The sequence below is a fragment of the Trachemys scripta genome, chromosome 6 (assembly GCF_013100865.1).
Source record: "Trachemys scripta elegans isolate TJP31775 chromosome 6, CAS_Tse_1.0, whole genome shotgun sequence".
In the NCBI taxonomy this organism is placed as follows: domain Eukaryota; kingdom Metazoa; phylum Chordata; order Testudines; family Emydidae; genus Trachemys; species Trachemys scripta.
The window spans coordinates 44,055,112-44,077,505 of record NC_048303.1 but is presented as its reverse complement, the minus strand read 5'-3'; the positions used below and the strand labels follow the sequence as shown (position 1 = coordinate 44,077,505).

Below are 22,394 nucleotides of genomic sequence, written 5' to 3'. Positions count from 1 at the left end.
GATGCAGATTATTCTATTTGGGGAACTGTTTAAAACTATACTGGCAAAAGAACTCTTGCTAGTATAAGCTGTGTCTTCACTGGGGGTGTGGTGTTGTCAGTATAATTCTACCGGAATATCGACACTAGCAAACACTTAAGTGAAGACAGGGCCTAAAAATGCAGCTGACGAAGGTTAATTCCATGATGACAGTTTCTACTGATAGAAGTCAGATGGAAAGAAAAACTACTTTCTTTAGTAAAACAGAATAGTTAAATCCTAGCACACCTCCTTGATTAGATTACTGTATTCAATCGATTGACCTTTTAATAAATAGATATTGTGTTCAGTAACAATTGTTTCAGATAATTAAAAATGCATTGCCACTATACATGAGCTTCCAAGCACAACTTCATACAGCCTTATGCAGTAGTTCTCAAACTTTTGTACTGGTGACCCTTTTCACATAGCAGGCCTCTGAGTGCAACCCCCCATATAAATTAAAAATACTTTTAAATATATTTAACACCATTATAAATACTGGAGGCAAAGCAGGGTTTGGGGTGGAGGCTGACAGCTCACGACCCCCCAAGCCTGACCCCCAGTTTGAGAACCCCTGCTTTATAGTCTCATAACAAAACATTAACATAAAGGGCATTTACGATCAAAATTCTACCTTGATTTTTTTTCCTTCCACCCAAATATAAGCAAATAGAACCTGAAGCTAAAACATTTTACAACTCTTAGATAAAAATTATTCAAGCATTTTGTTATGAAATAGTGAAAAACTTCTACACTGTGGAAAGCTTAAGCATGCATATATATATATTCCTCCATTTCCTCTTACAGAGGGTATCCATTGTTTCCCCCAGTTTTGAGTTACGCCAAAACTACACCAGAAATTATTAAAAAGCACAACATTCATTTGCTTGCCATATCAGTAGTGCAATCTACTCAGTAGAGGAAGCACTTTATCTTGCTTTTTCTTGCTCAATGACTCCTATGGCTGATAGATTTGTGTTGACAGGTTCCTTCTTCCATTTTTCCCCAAAAGAGGTTCCAGCTAGCCCGCTAAAAAGAACATTTGTAATTAAACAGATCTTGATAACGGAGACTGTAAAACAGGAGAAACATGGGAATATCAAAATTTTCTGATACCTCCCGGTCAAATTAATCTTTTCTAGTATAATGTTGCAAAGGTTTATATATAAAAACTATTTTAATAAATGCTATTTTCTGGAGACTCCTCCATGTTCAGTGGGAGCCCCTGAACAGCCTTCAGATTTTCTTTCCCTGCTTTACTTCAAACAGTCTTACAATTCAGTGTTTCAACCACCAATCTATTAGCCAAGGAGTACTACATGAAACCCTCTTGAGAATCAATCAGTGCCAACTCAGTTGGTCTGAGGTAGCAGCTGGACAATGTTAAAAAAGACCCCCACAAATGAAGAGGCTGAGTACATTGCAATTTCAGACCAGTGAGCAAAAGAAAAGCACTGGAAATTACAGAAATAATTTTTTGGCGTTTACTTGCATAAGTAGCAGAAGCAGGCCAAACTTTTGAAAGTTTCTAGAACAGGAAGACTCAAATGCTTATTCAAATTTCCTGTATATATACACAGTAGGTGCTGTGATCATAAAAAGAGAAAGTAGAAGAAATTTTACTCAGAATTTATCAACTTTAATGTGGGGGTATTACAGGAAGATTCATTAAGATGTTAAGAATTATTACACCACAGGAAATCCAGAAGATAAGACTGATACTTTAACTGGCCTCATTGTGTCTTCCATCAGCAAGTCCCTTACAGAAAGGTGATTTAGGGAAACAGCATCACTATTAGACCAGGTCTATCACAACAGCACTTTACTGGTATGCTGTACCAGCAAATCACTCCTAGTATGAATGCATCTTATATGGGCAAAACTGCACTTTTGTTGGCATAGCTTATTCCAGTGTCTCCCACACACCCTCCCTCCTCCAAAGTGAAATAAGCTATACTGGCAAAAGCACAGTTTTGCCCATAAGCTGCATCCACATTAGGGGGCTTGCTGGCACAGCTATTTCAGTCATAAATCACACCTGATCATACTCCAACCAACATTGTATTGCCAGCAAGAGTTTGCAGTGTAGACCTGGAGTTAGGCACAACAGGAAATGTGAAGCTGTCAGGCTCACAACATTAACATTTACATGCAGCCTTTAGTATTCAATATTCCAGAGTGAGAATCACAATAGCAGTTGGTGAATGTTAGCACAATACTGACATGTGACTCAGAGAGCCTTGACCCTGTAATTGACTAGTGAAGTTACAGATTTAAAATGGTTTCATCAGTGTGTATGAACAGTTACCATTCCTATGCACATCATTAAGCTGTTCATTTGCAAAGCAAGCAGAAAGTTATAACTATCTATATCAGTGTTCTCAACCTATTTACCACCGTGGGCCACATCAACACAATATACATATACATATATATATGTATATATACATATACATATATACATATACATATATATACACACACATACACTACCTGTATGGTCCTGAGGATGTCACGTCATCTGCAACTGTATGTTGATTGGGCCGCAAGCGGCCCACAGATTGAGAACCACTGTTCTAGATTTATATACCAGTGGTGTCACTATACTTTCTATAAGATAGGAATACTTGGAATAACCTATATCTAGAGAAAACTTGAGTTAATGCAAATTTAGAAGTACTTACATTTTTCCTTACTGCCATTACTATTATGCAAGAAATCCCCATCAGAACGCATTGTAGGAAAATCATCTTCATCATCTTCAACCACTACATTTGAGAGAGAGAGAGAGAGAGAGATTATTTGCATCTAGCTAAGAAGCACAATGACAGAAAAGGGTTCTTTTCAAATTCTTATTGAGCAGGAAAGTATTACCATAGCATTTGGATGGTTGATCAGTATTTCCTTATTAATAAATACTTCTAAAGTTACTAATTTTGCATAGGAAACTTTTAGACTCTTCTGTTGCCTGGTGCCATAATTTGCTCAACAGTGACAGAAATGTAAGTTGAAGTCCAGTGTAAAATACTGAATGGTTTTCCTTCTTTCTCTATTACAATAGAGCCTCAGAGTTATGAACACCAGAGTCACAACCTGACAGGTCAACCACACACCTCATTTGGAATCTGATGTACACAATCAGGCAGCAGAGACAAAAACAAACAAAAAACCCCAAATACTATACAGTACAGTACTGAGTTAAACAAATTACTAAAACGATAAAGGGAAAGTTTTAAAAAAAGATTTGGCAAGGCAACTGTTTCTGTGCTTGTTTCATTTAAATTAAGATATTAAAAACAACATTTTTCTTCTGCATAGTAAAGTCTCAAAGCTGTATTAAGTCAATGTTCACTTGTAAACTTTTAAAAGAACCACCATAACATTTTGTTCTGAGTTACAACCAACCTTCATTCCCCAGGTATTTGTAACCCTGAGGTTCTACTATACTAAGTAAGCAACAAGGTACTAGAATTGTTCCAAGGTAGATCTTGCTTGAGTCCCCATCACTGTCCACAACCTTGTCCCACTCTGCTAGGGACTGAAGACAGTCAGCACCACCATAAAACTAGTGGGCCTTTCAGAAGAGGGTACTCCCAGCACAATCAAGGATGCTCTGAAACCCCAATTAAGCAGAGCACTTAAGCATGTGCTTAAGTGCATGTGCTTAAATGCTTTGCTTATTTGGGATAGCAGAACATCCTTCATTGTGCTCTGAGTACCTTCTCTGAGTGTTTGGCTGAATTGGAGCCTGAGTCAATACAGAACCTCACCACACAAACATTATCATATTTTATTTAATATGGCAAAAAGTTTGTCTTCTGACAAAAAACTAATATTAAAGCAGGATTGAAACTCAAAATATATATTGGAATTTCAATATTGCTGAAATGTTATCACTTTTCAGTAGAATTTCTGCCATCAGAAGGCTCATATTTCAAATTTAAACTAAAATTATACAAACACACTTTTCTGGAAATTTTATGAGAAAGGCCTACCATACTTCGTGAACTTTCAGAATGCTGAAGTGAGAAGAAAGGTAGTTTTCTTTTGAGTGATTTGTTAACTTCTTGGCCTTTATGGGTTTAAGACAAATTGTCTTAGTTAAACCAACCAAATACTGCCTAAGTATGGCAGCTCAGATATGAGCTATAATTCATTATTCCAAGTATCATTTCAATTTGTCACAATAAAGGATGCAATATCAAATATAAGCTCGACTGCCATCTTTTGTGGGTTTAAGCTAATCTTTTTAAAGTGGAACTACCAACAGTTCAATGCTACAGACTCAGATGATATCTTAACACTTCAGTGATGTTGAAAGCTATCAGTTCAAGATATGTTTAAAAGCTTTGGGGTTATGGGCAGTGAGGTCAAAATCCATCTTTTGAAAAGGACATTACAATATGCACCCAACATGGTTAACAATGCTCTCATCATATAATTCGGTCTGGCTGACTACATACTATGGTGAATAATACATTAAAATACCTAGATAACGTTTGTTTCTGTCTGCAGAATCAAATTGTTTTATTTGTTATGGATGCCACTATTTTGAAACTGGATTCCACAACATGGTAGCTTTCTGTAGTGGGGACAATACTGTAAGTAAATTTTATTTAATTTATTTACCTTTATCCCTTTGAAGTTCATCCTTGGAGACTGCATCTGCACAGGCATCAAAATATTTCTGTAAAGTATCAACCTGTCTACAGAGGATATCTCTGAAGGTTTCCATTTCAGCAAGCTTCTCACGCAAGCTATGACCTTTCTGGAAATACAGAAGAAAAACCTCAAGTAACACTACAGTTTATAATAGAAAATATAGTAATAAATATTCAAAATAAAAATAGCATAAGAGTTGTATTTCAAGCATTCACTGCCACCTATAAACACTTCAGATAACAGTCCATAAATGTTAAAGTAATTACTGCATTTTATAGCAACTAGTTATTGTGTCATAGGTGTTAGACCCAATGCACTTACAGTAGAATCTCAGAGTCACGAACTGACCAGTCAACCACACATCTCATTTGGAATCGGAAGTATGCAATCAGGCAACAGCAGAGACGAGCCAATACGGTACAGTACTGTTAAATGTAAACTACTAAAAATATATAATAAAGGGAAAGCTGCATTTTTCTTCTGCATAATAAAGTTTCCAAGCTGTATTAAGTCAATGGTCAGTTGTAAACTTTTGAAAGAACCACCATAATGTTTTGTTCAGAGCTACGAACATTTCAGAGTTATGAACAACCTCCATTCCCGAGGTGTTCATAACTCTGAGGTTCTACTGTATTAGTTTACGCAGTCCATTTCCCTGTCTGTGGATATTACCTATAGTATATTTTCTAATGTTTTGTTCACTCTACCTTGCACAGTCCCAAATTAGGAGACTATTGCCTCTTAGACCTTGGGTAAACAGGTTCCTACTTTCAAATGCTGGACATTTTTATAGCTCTGAGATATAGAAATTCAGAAAGTGAACATTACTATAAGATACTGCACTGTTTCAAGAGAATTAAAATGTTAGTTTAATTATAATACGCAATTGCCTTTTAGAGTTAGTGTTCCCGGTGTTCCACAATAAAGGCTGTGATGTGCATGAAATATACACACTAGGCCAGTGGTTCTCAACCAGGTGCATGAACCCCCTGTGGGACCACAAGCAAGTTTCAGGAGGTCTGCCAAGCATGGCCAGCGTTACACTTGCTAGGGCCCAGGGCAGAAAGCTGAAGCCCCGCCGCACAGGACTGTAGCCGAGGGCCCCGAGCCTCAACACCCAGGACTAAAACCGAAGCCTGAGCAACTTAGTTTCCCAGTGCCTCCTGTGGCACGGGGCCCCAGGCAATTGCCCTGCTTCCTAATCCTTAATGCTGGCCCTGGCTTTTATATGGAGAAAAACAGTTGTTGTGGCACAGATGGGCGGTGGAGTTTTTATAGCATGTGGGGGGGGGGGGGGCCTCAAAAAGAAAAAGACTGAGAATCTCTGCACTAGGTAGTTGAGGTTTCCTGGCTCCCACTCCAGTGCACTTTCCTCTAAGCTATAGGGCATTTTGTGGGACTATCTCTGGAAACAATGGAGGTGCCCTTCAGTCACAATGTCACTGCTAAATATGATGGGTTACTCTTGGCAAGCTTTAATAATGTTTAAACAGGTAAAATGTTAGTTACACCAGCAAACTTTCCATGTATAACTGATATTGGAGTAATTCGTACATGTGAAGCAAAGTCTGGAGTATTTCAGATTTCTCACAGAAGGGTTCCAAAAAAGGTGAGACAGGAAAAAGTTTCAACGAGTGGTTATTTTGGAATTCTTATTTTCTCTGTATTAATCATTTTTCATCAAGCCATCATGAACAACTCAAATGATCTTCAAAGTTTATATCTGTGTTCTGTTTATTGCCACTTAGAAGATTTTAACAAAATAAGTGTTTAAGTCATCTGTTAAACTGAAATCTCAGCTGGTACCAGCTCCACCGTAACCTAATTAAATACTTGATCAAAAACACCGCTAGTTTCAGCATAAGAGTTCTTCACTCTATACTAGGGCTGTCAAACGATTAAAATTAATCACAATAAATCACAGTTTTCATCGCACTGTTAAACAATAAGAATGCCATTTATTTAAATATTTGTGGATGTTTTCTACATTTTCAAATATATTGATTTCAATTACAACACAGAATACAAAGTGCACAGTGCTCACTTTGCAAATATTTATAATAAAAATAATATACTGTAAAAAGAAACAAAAGAAAGTATTTTTCAATTAATATAATTCAAGTACTGCAGTGCAATCTCTTTCGTGAAAGTGCAACTTACCAATGTAGAATTAGGTTTTTTACACATAACTGCACTCAATAAAACAATAATACTTTGGAGTCCACAAGTCCACTCGTTCCTACTTCTTGTTCAGCCAATCGCTAAGACAAACAAGTTTGTTTGCATTTACAGGCAATAATGCTGCCCACTTCTTATTTACAATGTCACCTGGAAGTGAGAACAGGTATTCGCATGGTACTGTTGTAGCCAGCATTGCGAAGTGTTTATGTGCCAAGTATGCTAAACATTCATATGCCTCATAATGCTTAGACCACTATTCCAGAGGACATGCTTCCATGCTGATGATGCTAGTTACAAAAAAATGTTTTAATTAAATTTGTTACTGAATTCCTTGGGGCAGAATTGTATGTCTCCTGCTCCAAGGTTTTACCCGCATTCTGCTATATATTTCGTGTTATGGCAGTCTCGGATAACGACCCAACATGTGGTGTTCGATTTAACAACACTTACATTGCAGATTTGATAAAATGCAAAGAAGACATCAATATGAGATTTCTAAAAGTAGCTAGGCACTTAACCCAAGGTTTAAGAATCTGAAGTGCATTCCAAAATCTGAGAGGGATGAGGTGTGGAGCATGCTGTCAGAAGTCTTAAAAGAGCAACACTCAGATGTGGAAACTACAGAAACTGAACCCCCAAAAAGAAAATCAACTTTCTGCTGGTGGCATCTGACTCAGATGATGAAAATGAACGTGCATCAGTCTGCATTGCTTTGGATCATTATCAAGCAGAACCCGTCAACAGCATAGAAGCATGCCCTCTGAAATAGTGGTGGAAGCATTAAAGGGCGTAAAGCATTTAGTATACTTGGCATGTAAATACCTTGCAATGCCAGCTACAACAGTGTTTTAGCGAACGCCTGTTTTCACTTTCAAATGACATTGTAAACAAGAAGCGGGCAGCATTATCTCCTGTAAATGCAAACAAACTTGTTTGTCTTAGCAATTGGCTGAACAAGAAGTAGGACTGAGTGGACTTGTGGACTCTAAAATTTTACATTGTTTTATTGTTGAGTGCAGTTACGTTAAAAATAACTAATTCTACATTTGTAAGTTGCACTTTCACAATAAAAAGATATTGCACTACAGTACTTGTAAGAGGTGAATTGAAAAATACTATCTCTTATTTTTTACAGTGCAAATATTTTAATAAAAATAATATAAACTGAGCAGTGTTCACTTTGTGCTGTGAAATCAAAATATTTGAAAATGTAGAAATACATCCAAAAATAAATTATAAATTTCAATTGGTATTTTGTTATTGTTTAACAGCATGATTAAAAAAACGGTGATTAATCACCATTAATTTTTTTAATCAAGTTAATTTTTTTTTGAGTTAATTACTTGAGTTAACTGCAATTAATTGGCAGCCCCACTCTATACAGATTAATTCCTACACCTTTTCTTTCTGTGATGCTCTTCCCAGGTGTTATTTCCTCATCAAAAACTACTGTCCAGCAAGGCTAAAATGGTAAACATTTATAATAGTAAGATGCCTCTTTTCTTCGTTTCTTTCCAATTTATTTAAGCCAAATTTGTTCCTATCAAGGGAACTGCACTCCTCTTCAATTAGAGTTCTGCTGTTCAGTGTCATGCCAGAAGAGACAAGTAAAGTGTTCCCACAGGTTTGACTGCTTCCTAATGGAGAAAAATACCTGTTTAAAACTGACAATAGAGCACGGAGACAGGTGGACACTTACTATATCATCCCTCTATTACCACATATTGAACTAAGCAACACTTACCTTCAAAATGATAAGTAATCAAAGTATCTTTACTGATGTTTCATTTTATATTGCTGAAGATAAACGGATTTAGATTCATGGGTCTCTTACTCTGGAAAGGAACTTACATGTGGTCTCCTTCGTTCACAAATCATGTTTATAAAATGTCACTCACTAACCTTGAATGATGAGGTGGATGTAGCAGAATATCCACTTGCTCCAGACACCAGAGACACCATGGAGCCATGGCGCCGTAAACTTGACTCTGATCCATAGCCAGATTCAGTCTAAAAAACAAGTGTAATAAGCCTTTTAATAATGAAGAAACCATGAAAGCAAATCAATGATATTTCCTCTAAAACTGTCCAAATAGTTACTTACCAGGAAGTAGCATGGGTTTAGTGACTCAAACTATTTTTGCAATTGAAGCACTGGATAAAGCATGCAACTAGGATAACTGTTAAGGAAGGAATTTTTTGACTTTCTAGTTTGACACCACTGTTTAACTCAAGATCAAGTTACACACTGATTGAAAAAAATTTACAGCTCACTCATGTTACATTATTCCCCCAAAGTGCTCAGTATTTCTGGGTATATAAAATATTTGTAAACATTTGGACGGGCTTCACAAATTCAGAAAGAGCAACGTATGAAATACAATACTGCTGTTCAACATCCGAACTGGGGTAAGCCAAATATAATTTTGTCGTCTGGAAAAAAGATTAACTGTTTTTTGGACATTTAAATCCTAACACAAGCAATTTACATAATATTCCAGAAGGAAACTACAGTAACCTATGATTATTTACAGGCACTAACACATAGCTTCATACTGTGAAGAGGAAAGCAGCCTCAGAGTCAACCCTTGAACAGTTTTGAATACTGCCACTTCATCCTTGTGAAGGTATTATTTATCCCTGTAATTCTGGAGGAGTCCGTGGAAAAAAAGTAAAAGGTTTGTCGGCAGTTGTCAGTGCCCAAAAATCTCACTCAGATTCAAGACCCCTTTGTGCTAGGTGCTGTACACTACCCGCACACCTGGGAAGATACAACTCCTGCACTGAAGAATTACAATCTTATTTACGAGATGAGATACATGATAAATAGGAAGCAAAAGGGAGGGAGGAAAAGGGTAATAGTAACAAGTTCACATGATTACATATTCTTTAGCCTTTTACATGACTGGGTGCATCTGAATTTACAGTGATTTGTCTTGACCTATCATTAGTTCACTGATTTCTCATAGGTGTAACTGCAGAAGCAGGTCTTGAAAAGGGAACTGAAGTTCGATAATAGTGGCCTTAAGTACTAGTTCAAGGGCAACGTTCCATGCATAAGGAGTGGAATGAGAGTAAACAGTAAGATGGTTGTGTGAAGCAGACAAACAGGTGGTCGAAGACAATGTCTAAAGTAGATAGAGACAGCACTGAGAAGGGCCTTAGAGATGAAGGCAAGAAGCTTGAATTTGAGGTGATGGAAAATGAACAGACTCTAGAAACGTTGGTGGAAATCTCTGCCATCTTGCAGTTTTCTTATAACTATATACTGTATACCACTGTATGGTATGAAATCAGAGAAGAAAAATGTTATTTCAGTTAAGAGATCTCCTCCCCACCCCACCTCATTGACTTTAAAGTCAGAAGGGACCATTGTGATCATCTAGTCTGAACTCCTGCACATTGCAGGCCACAGAACTTCACCCACCCACTCCTGTAATCGACCCTTAATCTCTGACTGAGTTACTGAAGTCTTCAAATCATCGTTTAAAGACTTCAAGTTACAGAGAATTCACCATTTACACTAGTTTAAACCTGACAATGACCCATGACTCATGCTGCAGAGGAAGGCGAAAAACCCCCTGGGTCTCTGCCAATCTGACCCAGGGGAAAATTCCTTCCCCACTCCAAATATGGAGATCAGTTAGACCCTGAGCATGTCAGTAAGACCCACCAGCCAGACACCTGGAAAATAATTCTCTGTAGTAACTCAGTGCTCTCCCCATCTAGTGGCCTGTCTCCGGCCGTTGTGGATTTCAGCTACTGCCATTCTCCGCTATGAGCCACATGCCATTGTAGACAGTCCTGTCATACCACCCACTCCATAAATTTATCAAGCTCAGGTCTTGAAACCAGTTACGTTCCCTCCCCACACTGCTCCCATTGGAAAGCTATTCCAGAACTTCCCTCCTCTGATGGCTAGAAACCTTCGTCCAATTTCAAGCCTAAACTTGTTGGACAGTTTATATTCAATTGTTCTTGTGCCCACATTGGTACTTACCAGGGAGAGAGAGGAGTTAAGTTATTTATCCCTCTGGCATATTTTAGAAAGCAATCATCTCTCCCCTCAGCCTTCTTTTGGTTAGGCTAAACAAGCCAAGCTCTTTGAGCCTCCTCTCATAAGGCAGATTTTTCCATTCTTCAGATCATTCTAGTAGCTCTTCTCTGCACCTATTCCAATTTGAATTCATCTTTCTTAAACATGGGAGACCAGAATTGCACACAGTATTCCAGACGAGGTCTCACCAGTACCTTGTATAACGGCACTAACACTTCCCTGTGTCTACTGGAAACACCTTGCCTGATGGATCCTAGGACTGCATTAGCCTTTTTCACAGCTGTATCACATTGAGGGCTCATAGTCATCTTGTGAACAACCAATACATACAGGTCTGTGTCCTTCCCTGTCATTTCCAACTGATAAATCCCCAGATTATAGCAAAAATTCTTGTTGTTACCAGGCTTCTTGCACTGATGCACACACATTTTGTTTCTGCTTGGCTTCATCCAGATTCCTCAGTCATTTTACCCCCAGTATCACCTTTCTGACGGTTACTGTCAGTGGCATTAGCAGTATCTTTCCATCTCTCTACCCTCTGTTGTTCCTTTCTCAATTGCTGTATCCTTTTACTTGATTTTCCTTCCACTCAATATTAGAATCAGGTGTGAAAATTACATAAGCATCTCCCAACATTCTTCCCAAAATTCCTAGTTTAAAGCTCTTTTAATCAGTTGTGCCAACTTCCATCCCAGAAGCCTATTATCCTCACTACTCAGGTGCACCTCATAAAAACAGACCTCTGTCCATGAATGCCTCCTAGTGGTCACACATCCCATTACCTGAGCCATCTATTGAGCATCAATCTGGTCTTGCCTTCATTCTCCTCCTCTAGGCACAGGTAGGATCCCACTGAACGTCACCTGAGCCTCCATTTCTTTAAGCATCTTTCCAGGCCTGGCATAGTGTTCTTTGATACCCCCCAGTAAGAATCTAGCACTATAATTTGTTTCCACATGAAGGGCAAACTGTGTATCCTTTCCTGCTCCCATTAGGATGTGTGTCAGTCTCAGGTTCACATCCCATATCTCAGCTCACAGCGGATAACACACCCTTCTGTTCTCTGGATCAACTCTGGTGAAGAGGCCTGTCTGTTCTTCTTAGTAGGGAACCCACACTTATCTAGACCTGCCTCTTCCTGATATGGGTGCAATTCTCTGGCCTTCCCCTTTCTGTTCTGTCTGGCCAGGGCCGGCACCAGCTTAACAAGCAGGTGCTTGGGGCGGCCAAGGGACAGGGGCGGCACCTGCGGCAATACGGGGGCAGCAGGTCCCTCACTCCCTCTAGGAGCGAAGGACCTGCTGCTAAACTGCCGCCGCCGATGGTGGCTTTTTTTATTTTTTTTTTTGCTTGGGGTGGCAGAAATGCTGGAGCCAGCCCTGTGTCTGGCTCCAGTCATCTTTTCTTCTGTTCTCCCTTGCAATCTACGAGTCCTCCTGGGGCTCCAAACACTGGCTATCCTCACTGTCTCTTTCCCCCTTCGTGTGGGACTCACCACTCTTCTCTTCTTCCTTGCTCTCCCATCTTGGAACAAGGGAGAGGAAAAGCCACATGCTTCCATGGGTCACTTTCTTCATCCAGAAGTCTACCCTCACAGTACTGCTGTCCAGCATGCATCTGCAAGTCTAGAGTTTTTCCTTCAGCTGCCTCTTTCCTTTCCTCCATCACTCAATCGAATCCCCTTCTAAAACGTAACCATTGTTTCTAGCTGTATCTCCAAACATTGGATCTTCTCTTCCATCATATCTATCTGGCAGCACTTCATACAAATGAAGCACCTTTCAGGTACCCTCTCCGGAATAATATACCTCCCGTGATTTCCACATCCAGTCATCTTCATTCCCTCTTCCATTCTTTGCATCTCTGTAGCAGTCATAGCCTCCCCTTCTAAACTCCTGTCAAGAAGTAGTAAACACACATGCACACCCTCCCTCAAAACACTCCTTACAACTCCACCCCCACCCCACCCGTATTCATTTCTGTTTGGTGGCTTCTGTGCTAGTGCTGCTCCTGTGCTGCTGGTTGGCTATCTTTATAAGCCTGCGGCCTAAGGAAGCCCCATCCCATAATCAAGGTTCAGATGTGATCAAAGGCTCCTTCAGTCACAATGCACTGCCCCCTACCAGACTTTGCTTGCTAATTTGATTTCTGTTTACAGCCAACCAGACACACATAAGAACTCACTCACTGCCCCTAAGGAACAAGGGCTTGCCCCCCTTCTCTTCAAACAGATCTCCATTCAAACTCCCTTGTTTGCTGGCTCCTGTGCCACTGCTCCTCATAGGGTAGGAGCACCTTCATGGGGGGGAGGGATAGCTCAGTGGTTTGAGCATTGGCCTGCTAAACCCAGGGTTGTGAGTTCAATCCTTGAGGGGGCCACTTGGGGATCTGGGGCAAAAATCAGTACTTAGTCCTGCTAGTGAAGGCAGGGGGCTGGACTTGATGACCTTTCAAGGTCCCTTCCAGCTCTAGGAGATGGGATATCTCCATTATAAAAAAAAAAAAAAAAAAAAAAAAAAATTTTGCTTTTAAAATTTCACCTAAAATGTTGTAAACCTAAACATAGCATTGTTCTATTGCAGACCAGCTTCACTGCCCAGGAAAATAAATATAATATTTAATTTATATATAATTTATCTTCATCTCTAGCATTAGACAATTACTAAGAAAAAGTGTTTTTAAAATGATTTTATCATAGGGTGATTTTGAAAATGGTGGCTCATTTTGTTTCTTTTTATCTGGCGGTAAGGATCCGATTTTGAAACTGAGCTCTCTTTAAATGTTACTAGTAAACAAGGTGCCAAAAACATACATCCACTTTGAACTACTGCAATTTAGTTAAAAAAGGGACAGCTGGTCTCAAATTTTGTTTTAGAATCCAATGACACACACAGACAAAATATGCCTATGCAAAAATTGGATCCAAATTGTTTACAGATGACTAAAGCACAAGTGTAAGGAGAGTTTCAGCTTGCTTCTGAACGTCCATGTTTTTGAAGATTCAACCAAGGTTACTAAATATTTCAGTATTGTTTTGTTGCTTAATCTAATATATATTTAAAGATGGTAACATCACTGAATAATAAACACAATTCAATTAAAGTCATTCAATAAGTCTTAATTTGCTTTGATAGAAAGCAAAACATTTTGACAGGGGATTTAGTGCCATATTTCTGACTTTCCCTTATTCTTTTCTGTTAAAGTTACCATTATGTTTTAGAGCCAGTTTAATTAAATCTGCAGAATAAAAGCTCAAGATGAAAAAACTCCTTTTTCCACAAATACAATCATATTTTAATTTAGGAGGAAATGCAAAAAAGCTACCTTTACAGCAGTGTACACTGTCAAATCAATCAGTTGTGTTTGTACTGTACGAGATAGCTCCATTACAACAGTTTTTCAGACTTCAAAATGGTATACAAGCAAGTGACCTAGTAACTCATAATTCTAATGAAAAGCTGCTACATAAAAAGCAAGTATCTAATTTGATCTATATTTACAACCAATAAGGAGAAAGCTCAGCAGACTAAGCTGAACACAACTAAAAATATGAATCACAGAAGTGTGTACATTTACAGATGGCGCTGACATAATTATCTTGACAGAATTATGTTTTAGTAACTATTGCAGGGAAAAATAAAATTAGGGCAAGGAAACTTGGCTAAAAGGAGAAAGGCAAAAACCAAGTATTGCTTTTTAACTGGTGCACACGCAATCATGCAGCAAGTTACAGGTACACACAAGAAACTAGAACAGAACAAAAAATAATAAAAGCATGCATCATGCAAAGCCCCACCATTCCACTACTGCAACAGCTAAACAAGTGCAGATCACTGCTGCACTTATGTCTTGCCAAGCAGATCATTATTAGCTATTCACTGAAGAAAATACTCAATTATATCAAGGTGAAGAATGTCAATACAAGCCAGATAATTCTTAATTTCCCAGGATGAAAACTGAACAAGCAGCCACAGTCCGCATGATGGATAAGTTAACAGTCACCGCTCAAAAATGAACAAATTGCCCATGGAAGTTGTATCATCAATCAATATGCAGCATTAAACACTAATGTCAAATTACAATGCTGAAAATCCAGATACAATTTCATTAGAGTTCCATGTATATACTGTAGCTTCACAGTTACACTCAAATTTGACATTGTTAGTATACTGCGACATCATCTCCAGTTTTCTATATCTCTGCATGAAATCCATTATCCCTCTCAGAATGCTTTTTCATAACGATAGATGCGAAATGAGAACAAACATCATCAAAAACCTCATGTGATTCTTCTTTGCTTGTCTAGGACTGGTGACAGCAGCAAAACAGACCAGGAAAGCAGCTTTCAGTAGTACAACAATAAATGTATTCAATCATATTGCAGACCTCCATCACAGCACATAATGATTTGTCAGTTAAGCATTTCCTAAAGTGGGTCAATAATACTCCAGAGTACAGAGTAAAGCATGCACTTATGGGCAACGTCTCTACTTAAATAAAGCATGTTCTTTCTTTCCTGGGTTTCCTTAATTGCTTTTGGCGGTGCCTTGGCAGACTTGTTTAACCATATCAGGTGTTTCAATACTTGCTTGTCCACCAAAGGAGATAATTTATAATGCAGCCTAAGAAAAATATCTATTTTACATAACAAAACAATAAGCAGGAGGCAACTCCTTGCTTTCAAATATAGCCCCAGGAGTTGACAAAACAGAAATTGAGGAGGATACTGTGATCCTTCTTTAGAATGTTTTTTATGTAAAATGCTACTATTGTTGACTTCAGACTAAAAAACGAAGTATTAAAATATGATCAAGAAAAAACAGCAAAAAGGCAAAAAAGAGAAAAGAAAATCTGGGGCGAAGGGAGATGTGGCAAAGAACAAAAGAAAAAGCAAAGAAAACAGTAAAATGGGGAAGAACAAAAAAAATTAATAAACGGGAAATAGATGGAAGGAAGGTAGGAAAGACTGTTGGTGGAGATGAGTAGGAAGAGGTGTGTGTGAATTCCTATGGTCCAGTGCTTTTTCTGAAACACTGAAAAGGATTCCAGGTATGCTTGCAAACAAAAGGGGAGAGAAAAGGTCAAATCTTCTTTTAAATATAGGAGATCCAAAGACCTGATGCCAGGTATTAGAGTTGAGGGAAGAGTGTGCCAAGAGATGGAGAAGCAACTGAGCAATTTGGAAAAAACACGAAGGGGAAAAAAAAAAAAAAAACTGGACAGCAAGAAAGAAAGGACAGAAAAGACAGAAAGAAAGGACAGAAAACAATCAGGTGAAAAATAAGAAATGGGAATATCCATTTTTACTGGGGGGGAAGTTGTGAGGGACCTGGTAGCCCCAAAATGAGTGGACAGTATGCACAGAGGAAAGATTAGATTGATGGAATGGGACAATGAATAAAGCGATGAGATAGTGGATAAGTGTAATGGAGACCAAGAGAAGAATAGTGCATGCTTTAAGGATATCAACAGACAGTGGCAAGTTACAGAACCAGTGGGGGTTGTTTTTTATTTTAATAACACTATTTTAAATTATTTGGAACCATCAGGTTATGCAATAGCTAACCTATGCAAATGTGTTTTACTATTAACTTTAAGCTCCCTCCCAATCTTTATTACATTTACTTGCCTTGCACGGAATACAAAGTTATTAGTTTCCTCACAGACTTTTCTCTGATGCTCTCATCAAAATATCCAAGTGTTTAAAAAAGTGAATGGATCTTCGCACCACCAATGTGAGGTAGGAAGGTATCCCTGTTTTCCAGAAGGGGGAACAGAGACACAGAGAGATTAAGGCCATAATTATCAACATATCCAGTAATTTTGGGTTTCTAACTTGATACACCTAGGGTACAATTTTCCAGACTACCTAGCATTTTTATACCACTTTAAATGTTCAAAGCATGACTCCAACTAACTTCAGTTGCCATTGCGTATGCTCAGGTTTCAGAGTGATTGCCGTGTTAATCTGTATCAGCAAAAACGAGGAGTCCTTGTGGCACCTTAGAGACTAACAAATTTATTTGGGCATAAGCTTTCAAGGGCTAGAACCTACTTCATCAGATGCATGGAGTGGAAAATGCAGTAGCAGGTATATATACACACATAGTACATGAAAAGATGGGAGTTGCTTTACCAAGTGGGGGGAGGGGGGTCAGTCTAACAAGACAATTCAATTAACAGTAGAATACCAAGGAAGGAAAAATCACTTTTGTAGTGGTAATGACGGTGCATCTGATGAAGTGGGTTCTAGTGTTACAACCCAGTGGCCCCCTCCCTTAGTTACAACCCAGTGGCCTCCCATAGGGGGTTTTCTGGGGAGGCAAATTAGCATTATATGTTGCTAACACTGTTGCAAGCATCGCAAGGCATTTTGGGAAGGGTTAAAGGTATGAGTGTGGAGTGGAAGATTTTTTTGCAGGTTGCGAGGCCGAAGGGGGAGAAAGGGAGAAAAAATGGGTTAACTTAACGCCTTAGCTTTTAACTTAGCCTGAAGATAAGACGCCAGCTTTAGTTTAAGGTTACAGCGCTTAAACAGACTTTATGCAGCCAAAAAACATGCAGCCACATTTGCTTTTCACCCAACCCCAGCCAACTGTGGGAAGAGGGGGGTTAACTGGGAAGGGAATTGCAAAACTGGCAAAACGGTGAAGGCCAAGGGGGAAAACAGAGTTTTGTTTTAGGAAAGCTGAGGAGTTCACAAAAAGTCGGCTTGGACTGGTACAAAGAGCACGGGGGACACAGGTCCCTAAACAAAATGCCCCCCAAACACCCCAGGACTTAAAACCCTCCTAAAAGCTGAAGCAAATTGGAGATCAACAGCGGACCCCGGACGACCTGTGCACAGAACAAAACTCCCCACACCTGTCCCCTTCTTTGTACGTTACACCCAGGCTTGGCCAGCTCTGGGTAGTGCGTGTGAGAGTATGAAAGTGGGTTAGGGCTTGGAGCACTAATGCTTTCTTCCTCTGAATGACGTGGGAAACCCCCAGCAGAGAAACAATCTCCGCTGTTATTTTACTTTATTTTATTAATAAAGCTTTAAACTCAGTCACTTGGTGTGCTCCGTCATCTCCTCCCCTAACGATCCTGTGGCCTCAGCCTGATCACCTAATGCCTCAGGCAGATTGGTAACAGAAATCTGTCACAGTTTTGGTGGAGAATGCAGGCAGTGGGTGCCACAAGGACTTCTCATTGTTGGCGTATGCTCAGGAATTCTGCAAATCCAGCTCCACGTGTTTCATGCTAGACACCCAGAAAGTGAACAACACGATTAGTAGCCAAACTGTGACCATTTTGGTTTAAGTGACTTACATCACACAGGAACTCCATGGCAGAGTCAGGGATAGAATCCAATTCTCTTGGGTAGCCTTCAACTGCCTTAATTACAAGACCATACTCTTCCTGCAGTTTATTGTCTCAGTAACTACACACTTCCTAATTTTTTGCAACAAATGAGGCAAGGATCCATCAGACATTATTCACTACACAACTCTGATGCTATGCAGTGAAAGAGAGATCCTGAAAAAGAGGTATGTGATCATGTAACTAAAGACTGTATCATAAAGCATATGTACAACACTGCATGGGTTTAATTCTGGCATTTCCAAACTTCTTAACTCATAACTTGGCAATCTTGGAGTCCTTTTAAATGTGGTTTATGTAATTTCCTGTTTTTCAAAAAGCAAACAATTTTTTTTTCCTCCTGTGGAATTGTATTGACCCTCTTAAGTCATCAGCAGGATTAGACGCTTCAGGTCCATAGCTCAGACTCCCAATTTGAGCTAATGGAATAATTGATAGCAGTGTTTGGTAGTGATCCATTTTTAAATCAACAGGCCTAGATAGCTTACACCTAAGAGTCCTAATAGAGTTGGCTGAGGAGATGTCTGTCTGGCCCATGATGTTCATTTTAAATAAATCTGTGAATAGTGGGGCAATTCCCGAAGACTGGAAGAATGCTAATGATGTGTCAGTATTCAAAAAGGGCAAGCAGGATGACTCTGTTAACTACAGGCCAGTTGGCTGGACCATCAGTGCTGGGGAAAATAATGGAAAAGTGAAAAAGAATTAAAGATAATAATGTAAGTCAACATTATTTTATAGAAAATAGGGCTTGTCAAACTTTGAGAAGATTACAAGTTTATCTGATAAAGTAACTGCACAGATGTAATATAGAAGTTAATAAAGTATCTGACAGTGACGCATGACATTCTGATCAAAAATTATTGTACAGTACTACTAATAAAGCACACATTAAATGGATAAAGACCTAGCTGACAGATTTAAAAAACAGTCCTCAATGGGAAATCAAATGGCGGTGTTCCTAGCAGGGTCCCATTGGTATTGATACTAGGCCCAATACTATTCAACATTTTTATCAATGATATCAAAGTAAATAAATCACTGTTAAAATTGGTGAATGATAAAGATTGGCAGAGCAGTAATAAAGAAGACACGGAAGTCTTATAGAGCAGAGGTTCTCAAACTTTCTTATTACATACCCCGTTCCAGATCTACCAGTTGCCCGAGTACCTCTACCGTTCTCATCACTGATACTTTGTGTGTTCTTCTTAACACTACCTGTCTTTAGTCTTCCACCCATATCCAGTTGCTGGGCAACTGAACCCGTGCTTTACAGTGATTGGAGGTGCAGTGCTGTAGCAAGAAGGGCTAGGATGATCTTTGGATGTATAAACAGATACTAGTGAGCACTGTGAGTAATATAAAGAGGGGAGTAGTGAGTAGGAAGGAGATTTTACCTATGTATATGCATTGGTGAGATGGATACTGGCATAGTACATCCAGTTCTGTACATCCAGTTCTGGTGTCCACATTTTAAAGAGGATGTTGAAAAAGTGAAGAGTGCAGAAAACCACACAAATTATTTGAGAGCTTGAGAAAATGGCTCACTGAGAGACTTAAAGAACTCAATTTGTTTAGCTTATCTAAAAGAAGGTTGATGTTACCTGAAAAGTATACAAGTAACTTCATAGAGAGAAAATACCAGGTACTAAATCACTCTAATCTAGCAGAGAAAGGTATAACAGAAGCTGAAGCCAGACATTCAAATTAGATCTCAGGCACAAATGTCTAACAGTGAGAGTGATAACCACTGCAACAAATTGCCAAGGAAAGTGGTGGACTATCCATTCGTTGAGGTCATCAAGACCACATGCCTTAGTCAAACACAAAATTATTGGGCGTACTACATGGTAACTGGATAAAATTTGATGGCCCATGATATACAGGTCAGACTAGATAAGGAGTTCTCACAACAAACTTTGTGGTGGACTCAAAGTGACAATTTTTCCTAAAATACTTAATTAACTTTAGGAAAAACAAATAAATATGGACATGCACATGTCCAAGTCATACCATTCTCTCACTAGAAGGGAAAACCTATACTGGCAGCAGGCCATAAAAGAGACCCAGTTTGGGAATATTTTATTGAAGTTCCTCTACCTGTGGGTAAGACAGGCATGCGTGCAAAATGCAAACACTGCAACAAAGAAATGCAAGGCCTGGTTGGCTGAATGAAACATCATGAGAAGTGTTCCATCTCAGGAAGAAGCTGTGTTGAAGATGATGAAAGGAACATGTAGGATCTTCAGGTTGGTAAACTTTTTTATTTCATACTTCTTTCTTAAGGACTGTCTGTCTTCCTTCTGGACTATTCTTGAATTCTCATGTTTGAGCAAAAAATACAGTTGTTACTCTATGGTACTATCCTTTGAGATGCAGTTGTGATAAAAAATAAATAACTGAAATAGGCAGATCTTCCTTTTACAATTTCACCTTTAAAGTAGTACTGAGTGTCAGTGAATGCAATGAGTAATACTAAATGAGCAGTATGGTAATAATAACTGAATAACTGCATTGACTTATTTTGTTTAGGAAAATCCATAGTCAACAAACAGGAGTCTGAAGACTATCCAACTTCAAGATCACCATAATTTTCTATAGTTTCAGAGTTATCTGCCAATGATAGTGTTTCAGTCACGTCAAGTATGTCACATAGCCACAGTAAAAAGAAAAAAATTCTCCATCATCCAGAAACAACCATAGATAAGTTTGTGATAAGAACCAGCAGATTACAAAACTAGGTAACTGAAGAAAAAACTGCCCGGTTTGTTTATGCAACCAACTCTCCTTTCTGTATGATTGAGAACCCACACTTCATTAACATGGTTCAGTCATTAAGACCAGGATACAGTCCACCCAACAGAGCAGCTGTCCCAGGCAAATTGCTGGATAAAGTGTATGAAAGAGAAATTGAGCAGTGTACAAAAGGTCTAAAGGGTGAAATTGTTAACCTGAGTCTTGATGGGTGGAGCAATATCCACAATGATCCTGTTGTATGTGCTTGTGTTACAACAGAAGAAGGGAATAACTTCCTTACAGAAACAATTGATATATCAGGAAATGCACACACAGCAGAATACTTACAAGAAGTAGCAGTAAAAGCTATAACAAACCGTGGGGAAAAAAAAAATCAAATGTCTAGTATGCAGCTTGGTCACAGACAATGCTGCAAACGTATCCAAGAGGAGAAGATATTTAGAAGAGAGAGTCCCAAGCTGATAACATACGGGTTGCAGTGCTCATTTAATGTACCTCCTAGCCAAAGACCTCAGTATTCTAGAAATAAAGGCTAATGTTGTTGAAATTGCAAAATACTTCCGTAACAATCACTTTGCAACGGTGCTCTGAAAAAAGTGGGAGGAACCAAGCTAACTCTCCCACAAGACGTGTGATGGAACTCACTGGTGGACTTTTTGAGCACTGTAACAAGAACTGGCCTAATCCGATGACAGTTTGTGATCAAAATCATGACAAAAATAGATGGCATGGTCACAGCCAAAGTTCTCAACATTGGACTTAAGGGAAAGGTTGAACACATGCTGAGTACCCTGAAGCCTATTTCTGTAGCCTTGAACAAAATGCAGGGAAATAGTTGTTTTATTGCTGACGCTATTGAAATTCGGAAGGAACTGAGTGAGATCTTAAAAAGAGAAACATGCAATGAGAGTTAAATTACAAGTATTAAAAAAACAAATGGGACAAGCACTATCTTCATTTCATTTTCTTGCAAATATTCTCAATACTCGGTACCAAGGTCAAACCTTAGCTGCTGAAGAAGAGGCTATGACATTAGGGTTACCATACGTCCTCTTTTTCCCGGACATGTCCGGCTTTTCGGCACTCAAACCCCCGTCCGGGGGGAATTGCCAAAAAGCCGAACATGTCCGGGAAAATGGCGGCTCTGCTGCTCCCCTGACTCTTCGGCTCTGTTTAAGAGCCGAGCTGCCCGAGCGCTATGGGCTTCAGGCAGCCCCCTTGCCTCCAGACCCTGCGCCGCCGGAGCCCGGGAGGGGAAGTGCCCGGCCGGCGGCTGGGGTCTGGAGGCAAGGGGGCTGCCTGAAGCCCATAGCGCTCGGGCAGCTCGGCTCTTAAACAGAGCCGAAGAGTC

At 39.3% G+C, this 22,394-nt stretch overlaps 1 protein-coding gene across 2 annotated transcripts in view; it reads right to left on the bottom strand.

The window, feature by feature from the left end:
- Positions 1–22,394, bottom strand: part of CERT1 (ceramide transporter 1) — a 159,700-nt gene that overhangs the window by 58,492 nt on the left and 78,814 nt on the right. For both annotated transcript variants that reach the window (XM_034773933.1, XM_034773934.1), the window contains exons 4-6: positions 8,767–8,874; positions 4,651–4,789; positions 2,706–2,789 (exon numbers count right to left, since the gene is read on the bottom strand). In XM_034773933.1, the coding sequence (XP_034629824.1) occupies positions 2,706–2,789; positions 4,651–4,789; positions 8,767–8,874 (331 nt within the window). The remainder of the gene's footprint in view (positions 1–2,705; positions 2,790–4,650; positions 4,790–8,766; positions 8,875–22,394) is intronic.